This window comes from Cervus elaphus, chromosome 10, assembly GCF_910594005.1.
Source record: "Cervus elaphus chromosome 10, mCerEla1.1, whole genome shotgun sequence".
NCBI lineage: Eukaryota > Metazoa > Chordata > Mammalia > Artiodactyla > Cervidae > Cervus > Cervus elaphus.
Genome location: NC_057824.1, coordinates 15,382,824 through 15,397,258, shown reverse-complemented (window position 1 = coordinate 15,397,258; position 14,435 = coordinate 15,382,824). Strand labels below are relative to the sequence as shown.

Here is a 14,435-nt window from a genome sequence, read left to right as displayed (position 1 = left end):
ATGCTTCACCGCTACACGCACATTTATTATTCTGTACAAGGCAGAAACAAAACCCCAAGGGAGAGGGGCTCCGAGTACTTCACACATGTTCAGGTTCCTGATGCTTCACACACGCTCCTGAGGCGCCGGTGCAGAGAGCGGAGAGCCCACTGGGCCGACGGAACCAGCACAAGGCCCGGGGCCGACCCAGCTTCTCAGTGAAGCCTCTGCCCAGGCCAAGGGCCCAGCTAAGCGGTAGGGCTCAGCGGCCTGTCACTTCCCACACCAAGATCTCGCTGTAGGCCGCCGTGAAGAGCAGTTGGGCTGACGGGGCAAACCTGCACAGCTGCACGGAGTCGTCATGGCCCGCGAAGTCCTGCACAGCCCCCGATGCGCAGTCCAGCAGCCGCACCATGCGCTCTGCAGGCAGACAGCAGGGGCTGGGCCAGGGTGGGGGCGGGGGGCCTGCTGCCCCCCTGGCCCTCTCCCCAGACGGAGCTGGTGCCTCGCTGGGGAACCTGGCACCCCACCCCCTCACAGATCCTATCTGTGAGCCCTGGGAGCGGTGTCCTCAGTCCACTTACAGGGACAAGGAACCCAGGGCCCAATGGTGAAGAGTATGGTTCTGTGAGGGTACACATTGGTACCCAGCCGGCCCCACTCAAGTCACCAGCACTCACCAGAGAAGCCAATGGCCACGAGGTGGGCCCCAGGGGACAGACTCATGGACACAGCAAAGAAAGGCAGTGGGATCTTCTCCACCACCTGCAGGCGGCAAGCACGAGGCTCTGGGGGAGGGGTCCCCTGGCCCTGAGACCTGTCCCTCCCCAGCCCTGGGGCCCGCAGGCTCCCAGCACTATGGAGAGACGCACGTGCCTGCTTCTGGCGGAGGCTATAGAAGACCACCTCGGGGTGCACGCCAAGGCCTGCGCACACCAGCAGCGCCGGGTTCCAGGGGCAGAAGGCAGCGAGCGAGGGTGGCAAGCAGCCGGGGGCCTGTGGGGGCACAGTGCAGGGTGGGCGGCCGGGGCACCGCGCCCACGGGGCCGCCAGGACGCTTACCCCTGTGAGGCCGGGCGCTGGGAAGCTCAGCCAATCCACAAGCTCACAGTGGTCGCGCAGCCAGTCGGAGGCCCAGACGCTGACTCGCTGGTCCCCGCTGGCAGCCAGCCACAGGTCCGTGCCCTCTGCCCCGAAGTCTCCACACTGGGAGGACAAGGGCTGGTGGGTGTCGCCTGCCCTGTTCTCCCTCGCTGTCCCGCCAGCACCCTGGCCTGGGCCAGCCCCACCCAGGAAGGACCATGTCACCTCCTTCCTTGTGCTCTGGAGGGTGCAAATGGGGGCGCCGCGATGGTCACTCAGCACCCGGAAAGTCATCCCCGTGCAGGGGTGGCTCACGGCCACGAGCCCGTCCTTGTCTCCAGAGACGATGGTCTGACCTGGGCCAGGCAGACCCTGTGCTGTCACTCGTGTACCTGGCCTTAAGCCCAAAGGCGTGACCTGGACAAGGCAGAGCCGCAGAGCCGTGCCGCCACCGGGAGCCCAGTCTCACCATCAGCAGAGAAGGCGAGGGCTGTGAGCGCAGCCGAGTGCGCATACATCTTGAGCTCCACGGCCGTGCGCGGGATGCTGAAGATCCGCAGCGCCCCATCGCTGTAGCCTGCTGCCACGTACTGCTCTTCCGGGCGTCTGCACGATAAGGGGCTCCAAGCCAGGCAGAGGCAGCTCTGGGGACCACAGGCAGAAAACATCAGGACTCCCCAGGAAGGGGCAGGGCCGAGGCCTAGCCAGACACTGATGCTGGAGGGAGGCCATGGGGCCTGCAAGAGCCAGGCCAGCAGGCACCTGGCCCAGGCTCTACCCGGGCGTGCCCCCAGCCCCAGACGTGCCCCCAGCCCCGTGGCACCACTGAATACCTGGTTGAGCACCTGGAACTGGATCAACAGCTCCGTGCTAGCCACGCACCACACCCTCACGCTCCCGTCATCACTGCACGTGGCACAGTGGGACTCGTCGGGGCTGAAGGCCACCTCGTTTACCTGTGAGGAGCCACCAGGCTGCCTGAGGCCCATGGCCATGGAGGGACACAGCATAGCCACGTGGCTCTGGAGAGCATCCACCTCCCCCTGGAGGCTGCCGGGCCCCAGCCCTGCCGCGTGACACAACCTCACTGTCCCAACCTCCTGAGATCCCCCACGAGGCCTGGGTGAAGGCCCCCTCCCGAGCTCCCCCACGAGGCCTGGGTGAAGGCCCCCCTCCCGAGGTCCCCCATGAGGCCTGAGTGAAGACCCCCTCCCCAAAGTCCCCCACGAGGCCACAGTCACCACCAGCTCGGGGGGGGCTCGGCACCAACAAGGCCACTGCCACCGCCGCTGCCAGACACGGGCACTGCTGGGGAGACAGCGCTCCCCAGGGAGGCAACGCCTCCTAGACCTAGACCCCGGCCTGGCCTCCAGACCCCAGGGGCCCTAGAGGGGCACACCCAGCCCGCTGGCGGGGGATCCCAGGAGGCACAACCAGCTTTCTCCAACAAGTACACTACAAGCAACAGAGGCGGGACAAGCAGGTCGCGAAGGCCACGGGCCTGGGGCTGCTGCGGGGATACCTCACGGACACAGCGCCCACGGGCGCGGGGGAAGGAGCGCGGTGGCCCCCCGCCGTGTGAGCAGCGGCCCGCCCGGCACGCACCTTGCCCCGGTGGCCACTGATGAGGCGAGTGCTGGTGCCCTCGGCCCAGCTGATGTACCAGAGCGTGCCCGCCGTGGTGCCCACCACGCCCATGTCCATGCTGTCGTGGAAGACCGCGCTCACGACAGCCCCGTCGAGGGTCAGTTCTCGCTCCAGGAACACGGAGCTGGACCTGGAGAGCAGGGGTCACAGGGCTACGGCGGGAGCCCAGGGCACTGCCTCACCAGAGCACACCCCTGGGCGCAGGCCCAGCCAGCTGGAGGACCCATGCTTACCTGGCCCCCGAGCCCCGGCGCCGCAGCTCTGGCACGGCCCCCACGGCCCACAGGCGCAGCCGCCGCGTGTTGCTGCCGCTGACCAGCCAGGTGCCTGAGCACAGCAGCACTCCTGGGGAGCAGGAGAGGGCGTGAACCGCGCCCCCAAGGCCTGGGGCTCCAGAAGGCGTCCCGCGGCCCCAGCATCATGACTCCCAGGGGGAACTGAGCCCCGAGGGCCGCGGGCTCGTCAGACACCCACCGATCTCGCCGTCATCTGCCTCCCAGGCAAGGAAGCAGCGGCCAGCACGTGTGTCCCACACGCACACCTGGCCCTCACTGGAGCCACAGTAGAGCAGGGGTGTGGCCCCGTAGCAGAGTGAGCTCAGCTCCCAGCCCCCCGCCTCCTCGGGGACAGGCTCCCGGTGGGCCTGGCAGGAGAACAGGGGTCAGCCACGCCCGGGCCACCACACCCTGTCCTCCAAGGCCGCCTCCGAGCCCCCCGGCACCTGGAGACTGACGTCACCCGCCCGCCCCCACAGGAGCTGCAGGGTGAGGACACCCCGGCCCACGCAGGTCAGCTTGCCGGCGTCCCAGGGGTTGAAGGCCACACCATGCACCGGCTCTGGGAGGTGCGTGGAGGACACGAGCTCACAGGTGGCCATGTTCCACAGGGCCAGGGTGTCGTCGCCATAGCCCCCTGGGGAGACGCAGAGGGCCTGTGTCAGCAGCCCAGGGGTCCTAGGACCGGCAGGGGCTCAGAGACCACCGTCCTCCACCTCCGCCCGCTGACCCAGTGTGACCAGGAGCCTGTCGTCTGGTGAGAAAGCCAGAGCCTGGACCGCAGTGTCGTGGTGACCGAGGAGCTGCCGGCAGGAGCCCCGGGGCACGTCCCAGAGACGGATCTGGCAGCAGGAGGCAGCGCTGCTTCGGCCAGAGGCCGAGGCCAGGACCTGACGGTGGAGGGGCGCGGTCAGCAGGGAGGGTGCGGTCCACGGGCCCGCTCGGGCTGCAGGGGCACCTCAACTCTGGGCCTGCGGGGGTGCCGCAGGGCGGGCACCTGGGCGTCGTGGCTGAGGGCCAGCGTGGAGATCTCCTCGGGGTGGCCGAGCCAGTGCTGCTGGGCGCCCGAGTGCAGGTCCTCCACCACCACCAGGCAGCCACATGTGTAGGCGAAGAAGCCTGTGGGCCGGACAGAGCCCGGCAGGTCGGCACGGCACGGCACGGCGCGCCTCCCCGTGGGCCCAGCTACAGGGGCTCACACCCGTGCCCCCCACCCCCATGGAGAAGGGCTGGGGACAGGAGGCCCAGAGGCGCAGCAGGACAGGCCCCCCGCAGCCCCTGGGCCATGGCCGCACCGGTGTCCGGCCTCCAGACGAGGTTGGCACGCCCATTCCCGTTATAGCCCACGACGGCCTTCAGGCGCAGCTGCTCGTCGCCGGCAGGGGGCAGGGAGAGGCCCTGCGGGGAAGCGGCCAGGACGCGGGTGCCCACCTCAGACTCTGCCCTCAGGCCAGGCCTGGATGGAGCCCGCAGGTGTGGCTCCGGGCGGAGGCGGCAGAGGGCAGGAGCGTGGGAGAGAAGGGAGGCCAGGCAGGGGCTCCTGGGGAGGGCCTGGGGGGCAGGGAGGAGCCTAGAGAAGGCCGAGGTGTGGGGAGGCAGGAGGGAGCCGGCACGGTGGGCTGGCGCACCGGACACTCCCAGTCCCACTGGCACGGGCTGGGCGCAAGGTGGAGGGTGACCAGCAGCCTCCGGCCCAGAGAGCTGCCCCAGGGACACACCAGGAGCCACTGCTGACGACGGGGCCGGGGTTGGGGGGCAGCCCTCCGACACCACAGGCTGCGCTGCCTGAGCCTGGCCTCCACAGCATCCACCAGTGGCCGGGACCAGAAGGACCCCCACCCCACCCACCTGGGCCGGCGAGGAGGCCTTGTAGCGTGCAGTGAAGTGCCGGTAGGAGTTCGGGTGAGCGGGGGGCCAGGCCCTGGCTCCCCCTGTGTTGCAGGCGCCTGTTGGGCAGGGCGAGAGGCTGTGGACCCCCGGGACCACACGGCAACCTCCCCACTGTCGCCCTGTCCTGGCTGGTCAGAGGCTTGGGGTCAGAGGGCACGGACGGGCCACATCACCCTGCCCACCTGGCTCGACCGGGGCCTCAGGCTCTCTATCTGCCCTGCAAGTGACCCCCCGTTGTCTGCTGGGGCAGCTGGCTTTGTTCTTAGACCACCTGGAATCCACACGGTGCATGCACCTGGGCCCCAGCCCAGATGTGAGACCTTGCCCCACGCTGCTGTCCCGCCTGCTTACTGGGCCAGCCACAGGGGTGGGGGCGCCTGCCCAAGTCCCGGGGGCTTCCTGTCACCCCGCAGGCCCCTTCGCCAGCCCGGCCAGCCTCCTTCTGGACCATCACGGACGGGCCTGAGGCCTGACGGGGATCCTCGGGGCCACGGCTCTCGTCTGACAGGAAGAGGGCGCCTGGGGACGTTGGGGAGACAGCAGCGGTGGGCGAGCAGGCGCCCGGAGCCCCCAGCCTGCCCCCAGGCCAGGAGCAGTAGAGCATGCAGGGGGAGCCTCCCCCTCCCAGGACCCCTGCCCTCACCATCAAAGCCCTCAGGGGGCCCAGCACAGACACCTGGCCGGGGCGGGAGCGCCGGGGGTGACACGGACACCTGCTGGTGGGGCCCTCTGGCCCCGGATGCCACGCCCTCCAGCTGTTCTGCATCCGGGTCTGCAGATGGAGGAGCCAGGCTGTGCTCAAGAGCTGAGGGGCGCGGGCGCAGAGCAGGAGGTGTGCCAGCCCCCGACTCCCAACCAGCTCTGCCCTGGGGCCCCAGCACAGCATCAGTGTGTGCCTCCCACACCAGGGGTCACCGCAGGGCCTGCCAGCGTGGTGGGGCCACTCACCCGCTTTGCAGGTCAGGGGGGCCCCGGGAGCACCCTGGACACTGCAGAGGCAACAGGAGAGACTGTCAGTGTGTGTGTGGGAGGCAGGGGCCCAGAGAGGCCTAGCAGGTTCAAGTGAAGGCAGACACTTGCCTTTCTGGGGGGCACCCCTCACGGGGAACCAGAATGTCCCAGAGGAAGATGGCGTCTCCCACGCTGAGGAGCTGCTGCTGGTCGGGGGTGAAGGCCACAGCCCGCACCGGCTCCGAGTGACCAATGTACACCTGGGGCGGTGGTGTCGCGCAGACCTGAGGAATGGCCCTCGCGCGGGGTCAGCCCGGGGCGCTGGGGGCTGTCCTCCACCCTGCTGCCCCCGGCCCGGGACACACACCTGGCAGCTGGGGCTGGCCTGCACCGCGTAGTCCCACAGCCTGACAGCCCGCTCGGCGGCTGTGAGCAGAAAGCGCCCGTCCGCGCTGAGGGCCAGGGAGGCGCACGCCGCAGGGCGGCCACAGGACAGCTGCGGGAGAGCGCACTTGCTGTGAGGAAACTTGGGTGTGCCCAGGACCACTGGCCGGGGGAGCCCTCCCCAGAGCGCCGCCACCCGGGCGCAGCAGGCAGCCCAAGGCCGCCCCGCCGCGGGCGCTGCGGGCAGCAAGGCCGGAGCCGGGAGGAAGGGGGCCAGGCCGCCAACCTCAGCCCGAGCTCACCTCCCGGACCACGCGGCCCGACCTGGCGTCCAGCACGGCGATCGTGTTTGAGGACGTGGACACCAGCAGGTGGCCAGGGGGTGAGGAACCAAAGCAGAGGGCCACAGCCGAGTCCAGGCAGCTGCCAGCCAGGTCCAGGGCACTGACGTCAACCCTCAGAAGCTGCGGGGGAGTAAGTATTGCCCCCACGAGCTCCAGGCGGAGCTGGAGCCCCCGAGCCGAGGCCCAGGTGGTGGGCAGCCTTGGGCACTCTGCCCTGCTCAGCCACCCACAGCTCACATGTCCTCTCTGCAATGAGTGTGGCCTCCGGCCCACAGGAATGACCCAGCCATTAGGGTCAGGGGTGCCCACAGGCTCCGTGTACCCTCAGCAGACACATGCAGGGCTCCGGCTGACTCACCTCATCCAGCGAGGCTGCGTCCACAACGCTCACCGTGTACTTGGAGGGACCCACGAAGGCCAGTAGGCGGCTGTCCCCACTGACCACCAGGACGCTGGAGCTGGGGCAGGCCTCCTGGCACACCACGTTAGCTGCCAGCACACAGGGGCGGGCAGTCAGCTGAGCAGGGCGGACCCCACGGAGGTGTGCACTGCCAGAGCGCCGGGACTCTCCCAGTGACCACCCAGAGACCGCCTGGCTGGCCCGAGACACAGTGTCCACGGGAGGAGGCCGGCCCTGCCCCCTTCCTGGCACAGGGCGGGCACACACTGATCTCTCACTTCCGGGGTGCTGGGCAGTCCTAAGACCACACCTGGCCCCGTGGGTCTGTGAGCGAGGCTATGGGCCGCAGCGCCACAGTCAGGGAGGTACTGGGAGGCCCACGTGGGGCTGGGCGTGGGGGGCCTGACCTGCCACTCGCAGGACGCGGCACCGGGACGCGCCGCTGTGGTACTGGGCCAGGGTGCCCCGGGAGCAGGTGCTGAACAGGAAGCGACCGTCGGGGCTGGTGGCCAGGCCGGTGATGGCTCCTCGGTGACACCTGCCCCACACGGAAAGGTGTGCAGACGCTCACAGGGTGTCCAGGGGCAGCGGAGGGCGGGCTCTCCCAGGGAGTCCACACGCCAGCCAGGCGTCCACCGCGGGTGTCTGTGGGGCAGGCCCGCCTGGGCGCCCACCTGTGTTCCACCAGGACCTCAGCAGCCTCCAGGCTAAAGGAGCGGACGGCCCCGCTGCTGAAGCCACAGAAGAAGGTCGGCTGCATGGGGTGGAAGGCAACAGCACGCGGGGCCTCCTCGGGCGACGCGAAGTCATACAGCTGGGGGGGGAAGGGGGGAGCCGCATGAGGGGCGGACAGCGGGGCCCCGAGAGCCAGTCTCCCCAGCAGGCTTGAACCTTGGGCCCCAAACCCGGGCAGGAGGACCTCGGGCCCGCCTGCCTGTGGCCTCCAGACCGCCCTCCGGGCCGGCACCCCTCTGGCCACACCCCACCTGCTGCAGGGTCACCAGGTCCCAGACGCGCACAGTGTGGTCCTGGGACACGGTGGCCAGCTGTCCCCGGCTGCGCTCGGTGGCAAGGGCCAGCACCGGGGCGGTGTGGGAGCGCACCAGCACGCTGTACGCCTGCGACGGGACGTCCAGGAAGCCCAGGTGGCCCGAGGAGGTGGTGGACAGCACACGCAGGCCGCCGGGGCTGACGCGGACGGAGGTGATGGGGCCCTCGTGCTCTGCAGGCAGGGGGCTCGGTGACCGCCGGGCCTGCAGTGGGGCGGGTCCCGCACCAGGGCCCACCCGGGCAGGCTGACCACAGCCAGGCTGTACCAACCCCTAGCCCCTTGTCCAGAACAACAAGAAGTGCATTTTCCTGCTGTCTGGAGCCCCGTTTCCCTGTGAGCTAGGACCAGCCCCTGTGACCACTGTGACCACCCACTCCCAGGTTCAGGACACAGCCCCGTGGAGCCTCACGCTGTCCAGCCTGGGGACATGGCCCTCCTGTGCCAACCCTGGGGCGAGGTGGTGTGCAGGCCCCACCTGCCTCCAGGAGGACGGAGGAGAAGTCCAGCGGCCAGAGGCGCAGGTAGCCATCCTCGGAGCCCACGGCGCACACGGACCGGGAGACGCTGAGGCTGCTGATGGCGATGCCGGGGCCTGGGTGGGGGGAGCCGGGTCAGTCCCCAGCAGCAGGGCCCCTCCCCCTGCACAGCAAGGCCCACCTACCCAAACTGAAGGTCTGCTTCTGTGCAAGGGGGTCACGGGGGTTCTGCAAGGGCAGGAGACGGCGAGCATGCCGCACGGCCATGCGCTGGTGGTCGATCTCCAGGATGTGGCCACTGCGGCTGCACACGTAGCTGCCGGGGAGCGGCAGGTGAGGGCTGTGGGCACCACGGGCGGGGCGCCAGGCCTTCAGGGAAGAGGGCGGGGGGTGGGGTGCTCACAGAGTGTGGCCATCCTGGGCTGGCCCGAAGGCCAGGTCGGTGAACTCCAGCGCGTGATGCTCCCCCAGGTCCACAGCGCAGGAGCGCAGCGCCCCACCTCGGAGCCGCCACAGCCGCACACTGCCCCGCCCGCACGACGCCATCCTGCAAGGGTGGGAGGTGAGCGGGGTGAGGGGCGGGCTCACGACTCAGTGGCCCCAGCACCCAGAGAGGGCAGGCAATCACCTGGCTTCGTCAAAGAAGGCCACCTGGAACGCCTGGACATCAGCGTCACTGTGTGCCTTCGCAAGGATGATGGCCTCTCTGCCTCTCCCCAGCTGGGCCACATCCCACACCAGCACCGTCTGCAACAAGCCTGCACTGAGTGCCCACCCGCCCGCCCACCCGGCCTCTCCAGCAGAAGCCAGAGGAACCTGCCGTGCCCACCCAGGGTGTCCGCAGATGTCTGTCTGCAGAGAGGAGCAGAAAATGCAACCACAAGTGGAGGGGAGGCCCCAGGGGGAACACCCAGCTTCAGAGACACTGGCGTGAAAAAACATCCATCTCAGGCCTGCAGAACTCGCCAGCAAAGAGAGCAAGACCAGTCACTCAAAGGACAGCTCCATCCACAAGGGCAAGACAGATGCCCTGCGAAGTGTGTGACGTGGGGGTGCCCGGCCAGGCTGAAGGAGGCCAACGGGGGTCCCTGCCGCCTGCCTGTACCCTGGGACGGCTGCCCCACCTCCCCACCAGCCCAGTTACCGTCCGCCCATGGCGGTCCTTGCCAACGCCGCAGAGCAGCTCCCCACTGCTGGAGAAGCTGTGGACAGAGGCGACAGTCAGCATCACGGGGGCTGGCCCCCACCTCCCCGGAGGCCCTGCACCCACCTGAGGGAGCAGAGGGTGTGGACCGGGCTCCGGAACAGGGCCAGGCAGCTCCCCGTCTGGAAGTCCCAGAGACGCAGCATGCTGTGGGGCCAGGCCTGGGCCGAGGCCAGCAGCGAGCCACTCCCGTCCAGCGCCAGAGCAGAGACCTGGGGGCAGGGAGTTAGGGAGGGTACGGGCCAGCAGACCAGGCTGCCCCAGGCCAGGGCTGCCCACCTTCTCTGTGTGGCCAAGGAAGAGACGCTGCTCCCGGGTTTCAATGTGCAGGACGACGATGACCGCGTGGCAAGGGTACACGACAGCAGCCCCATCCGGGGTCCACAGGGCCTGCGAGCAGGGGCCAGAGGCTGAGGTCACAGGCTTGTCAGCTTCACTCCCCACCACCCGTGAGCCTCCCCAGGCACAAGCACAGAAGTCACCGCGCTGCATGAGCCAAAAGGGCAGAAAAAGCCCAGTCGCATGCGGGCACGGCAGGGCTCCCGCTAAGCAAGAACTATGGGGTTCAACTAACAAGAGCCCGAGAGCCCACAAAGACTCAGAGCCCACATCCAGGACAGCCTGGTGAGCACACAGCCACCTCTCCCGCGGCTGCCTCCACAGGGACCCTGTCTCGTCCACACCAAGGCCCACTTGGCTGGACGACATGCATCCAAGACTTAAAGGATAAACAAGGGTCTCAGGTCTCTCAAAGCTCGAGCATCTGGACCAGCACCGCCCCGGCTGGTGCTCACGACACAAAGGGCCGCCTGTGTCTGGACATCACAGCACCAAGGAGGCACCAGGTGTGTGTGGATGTGGGTGGGGCCGGGTGACCACAGCAGTGCAGGGACCCAGTGCCTAGGGGAGCTCAGAGGTTCACGCAGCCAAGGCAGGGAAACGCGGCATCTGCCCGCTGTCTGCTCGGTGTAGCTGATGTTTGTAGGACCCAACAAGAGCACAGAACTCCTCACCCATTTGGTGCTATGACCCCCAAAGCCGATGACCCCCTTGAGCCTCAGGATCGGATCTGGGAGGAAGCTCTGAAACAGGCAGACGCACAGTGAGAGCCAGGTGGCAGGGTCCCTGTTGCAGCAGGGCTGCCCCGCCCAGAGCCAGTTCCGGCCTCCCAAGAAAGCCACCCAGTCCTGAGCTCCTGCCAGCCACTCTGCGGCAGGAAGCCAAAACTGCAGTCACCATGCTGGACCCTCCAGGTGCCCCATTCCTGAGGTCCCCCTGCAGACCACTGGGGCTGGGGGCAGGGCACCGACTCTCTTACTCTTTCTTGAAAACACTTCTTGCCCAAAGCTGCCTCCGGTAAGTTCTGCTTCCTGCCAGGAGGCTGGATGGGAAGGGACCATCAGAGGGGACCGCCCACCCCTTGCCCGTTCCCCGTGGGCAACATCTCAGCAGCCCTCCATCCACTGCTCGTCCCCACATGACTCCCTTGGGGGCGCAGTCCAGCCCCACCTTCCTCGGGAAAGGCACGCACCTCGTGTGGAGCTGCATCTTCTGGGGCCGTGGGCTCCATCGCCTGATGGGCAAACACGTGAAGGCCGTCACTGGCTGCATGCTCCTCAGTAGTCTCCACCCAGGCCGAGGGCTCCTGGCTACAGCCACCAGGGCCAGCCACGCTGGAGACCTCTGAGCGCTCACAGGACACGCGGACCTCCGGAAGGGGCCTGGGCATGGCGGGGGCCCAGCGGGACTGCAGGAGGACAAGTGCCCATGAGCACCCTGCCTGAGGCCAACACCCCCAGCCCCACCTCCGAGGGCACCGGGCACTCACGGCTGTGGGGTCATGCTTCTGGACCACAAGGGCCCTGGGGTCCCGCGCAGGTTTGCTGCAGGCTGCTGGGGAAGGGAGCAGCCGCGGCACGTGCCCCGCTAAGACCGCAGTGGAGAAGAACTGACTGAGCAGAGTGCAGACAGGCACAAGACACTGGGCGGGGCAGCAGGGGGCCCGGCCTTGCCCACTCTGCAGGAGAGGAGCCAGGCTGATAGCAGCAGCCCGCCCTAGCAGGGGCCCCAACACCCATCCCAGCAGGAAAGTTTGAAGCCCCAAGCACTCAAGTCACAATCTCCCACTGCTCCAGGGCTGCCTCCCCGCGCCCTTGCAGGCACCACACTGCTGGGGTCACCTCCCCAGATGCAGCATCAGGCCCCCTCTCCTGCTGAGCACCATGGGCCCTGCAGACCTGAACCCGGTCACCGCTGCCCCACAGGCCCACCTGCCTCAGGAGGGAAACCGCTCTTCTGCACCAGCTCGGAGGGCACGTGCGAGCTGCCGCTCGGAAACCTCGGCGGGGTAGAGGGAGAGTCAGCTTCTGGGACAGCCCTGCCCTCCCTGCACCTGGGACGGCAGAGGCACTCACCGGATGTGGACGTAGCGGTCGTGCCAGCTCTCCCCCTTTGGCACCGGGAAAGCCATTTCTCGAGGTATGGGGGTGACAGGCAGTTTTGCACGCCGGGCTTCAGCAACAGTGATGGCTGCAAAGAGCAGAGTTGGTCCAGGTCCAGGGAACCATCCAGGCCCTTCTCCCAGTCCAGGGGTCTCAACACCAGGGGCTAGCAGGGTCCCACCTGGTCACCAGCCCAGCCACTACTCCCTCTGATAGCTGCCTCGGGAGCTGGGAGGCTCAAAGCTGGCACAGCATGGGCATTTTTACGGAGTGCCAGGGATGGAGCGGAGGGTGGCACCCAGGGAGCGAAAGCAGGTGCGCTGCAGGCTAACAGAGCTGTGGCCCTCACCAGGGTCGAAGCTCAGGTCACTGGTGTAGAGGCTCCGGACCAGCATGCTGGCACACAGCCTGACGCCCTTCAGGTGACTGTAGCATCGATGCAGGTAGACCAGCAGGATGTCGTGCAGGTCAAGCTGCAGGCAGGTCCAGCGGGCACCAGGGAAGGCCACACCTGGCAGGTGTGCAAGACTCATGCCAAGGTCAGCACCGGCCACAGCACTGTGTCCTCGGCCTGTTCCCAGTCTCACGGCCACAACCACGTGAGCCCCACCCAGACCTCCCCCTGAGCCTTCTGACTGGAGGCCTCTCCCAGACCATGCCCTTGTCCCATTCATGCCTCATCTGCACATTACCTTCCCTGGTTGTCCCAGCCTCACAAATGAAAGGGAACTGAAGCCACGTAGCTGTGGACTTGAACTCCTTGAAGAAGTTGGAAAAGGACACTCGGATGACCTGGCTGTCCTGTGGGACACAGCATGGACATGAGGGGTTGAGGCTGCTGCAGGAGTGCGGGGCAGGCCCAGGGCAGCCTCCGCCTCTCAGGTCGGCACCTCAGTGGACACATCCAGGTGAATGACAAAATGCTTGGCAGGCAGTGGCCGAAAGAGCACGTACAGGTACCGTCCGTTCAGCCCCAGGGACTGGGTGCTGGTTTTGGGGAGCTGGATGTAGTTGCTCGCAGAGACAGAGCCCCGCACGCGGTACACGGTGCACTTGAGGGTCTTGTCCTGGAGAGAGAGACGTCTTGCAGGCGTCCTAAACCCGGGGAGGCCAGGAGGGCTGCAAACAAACGTCCAGGGAGAAGAGAGGAGAGGCCGCCGCTCCCGCCGCCGGGCGCCCCGGCCACTCACCGTCACGGCAGCCACGTCGCCCTCCTTAGTGGAGCGCTTCCACTCGTCCACCTTGAAGTGTCTGAAGACGTTGAGGAACGGCTGCTGCCATACTGGGGGGAAAACGGGACATGAGGTGCCAGGCCCACCGCAGGTCCAGGGAGGGCCCGGCAGGGCCTGCGCGCTCCCCAGCGGTGACGGCCAGCGCGGCGCGCGGACTGGGCTGCGACCGAGTCTCAGCACCAACCCGTGCGCGGCGGCGCCGGCCCTTGGACCCCAGACCCCCGCCCCGGGCCCACGTCCGCGCGCCGCTACCTCGCGCCATGACGCCGCAACTCGCACTTCCCGCTTCTGCCGACGCGCACCGCACGCAGGGCACGCAACGCGTGCCTAGCAACAGAAGCCTGGCAACGGCGCCACTGACGCTGCATGGCGGCAGGTACGTCACCGCGCCTGACACGTGACCGCGGCGCGGGGCGGGGCCTGGCGCGGGGCCAGACCCCAGTGTGCCTGGCTGCCTCTCCTCTGGTCGCGCCGAGTTGGGAATGTGCGGCCACTTCTCTACTGCTGCCTTGCCACGGGGCAGGAGCCTCCGCCCCCGGGCCTCTGCGGCCATCCCCAAGCCGGGACCCCGTGGGCATGCCCTAGCACCCCCGGCACCCCCGCCGTGGGGTCTGATCAGGGAGGTTCCTGACCCTGAGTAACGTGTTCGCGATGGGAGTGACATGCAGCCCAGAAATCCTGACCGCACTTGGCGGGGGTGGTCCTCCCCTGCCCTGCTGCTGCCTAGCCCTCTGGAGACACTTATGTCAGCCGCCGGCCCCACAGGACCCCGAAGGCTCCCCGCCAGACCTGGGGGGTTCAGATACGACAGCAGGCATCCTGAAACCTGACCCCAATTCTGGGTGGCTGAGACCCCATCTCAGGGTCAGTTAAGTAACATCTCTGGATCTTGAGAGCAGGTTTCGACACCCGACAATGATTACAGGGGGAGGAAGGGGGCATGGGTGTCAGTGGGGGGTTGGCTGGCATTTACAGACGTCTATGCAAAATGACCTGGCCCAAGACACAGGAAGGCAGCTGGGCAGGAGGCTAGGTGCCAAAGTTGGACAGAGCTTCAGCTGTGGGGAAAGGAGGCTAC

General features: G+C 67.8%; 1 protein-coding gene across 2 annotated transcripts; it reads right to left on the bottom strand.

The window, feature by feature from the left end:
* Positions 1-4: 4 nt before the first annotated feature.
* On the bottom strand, positions 5-13,722 carry WDR90 (WD repeat domain 90). 2 transcript variants are annotated; one of them, XM_043915745.1, is made up of 40 exons: positions 13,610-13,722; positions 13,316-13,407; positions 13,016-13,192; positions 12,818-12,926; positions 12,475-12,636; positions 12,099-12,213; positions 11,955-12,022; positions 11,513-11,610; positions 11,216-11,431; positions 11,003-11,065; positions 10,698-10,766; positions 9,964-10,074; positions 9,751-9,896; positions 9,625-9,682; positions 9,109-9,227; positions 8,884-9,027; positions 8,666-8,796; positions 8,480-8,596; positions 7,940-8,175; positions 7,628-7,767; positions 7,361-7,491; positions 6,912-7,042; positions 6,512-6,673; positions 6,193-6,321; positions 5,955-6,109; positions 5,823-5,863; positions 5,518-5,646; positions 5,226-5,393; positions 4,280-4,930; positions 3,982-4,103; positions 3,715-3,874; positions 3,431-3,621; positions 3,184-3,352; positions 2,943-3,054; positions 2,668-2,839; positions 1,896-2,018; positions 1,532-1,706; positions 856-1,418; positions 660-744; positions 5-399 (listed from the first exon to the last, which is right to left on the bottom strand). In XM_043915745.1, exons 1-40 carry the CDS (start codon positions 13,617-13,619, stop codon positions 242-244), a joined length of 6,108 nt encoding a protein of 2,035 aa, XP_043771680.1. In that variant the 5' UTR covers positions 13,620-13,722; the 3' UTR covers positions 5-241. The 2 variants fall into 2 exon arrangements, with proteins under 2 accessions (XP_043771680.1, XP_043771681.1); XM_043915746.1 differs by having other exon boundaries at positions 8,057-8,175.
* Between the last annotated feature and the right edge of the window lie 713 nt (positions 13,723-14,435).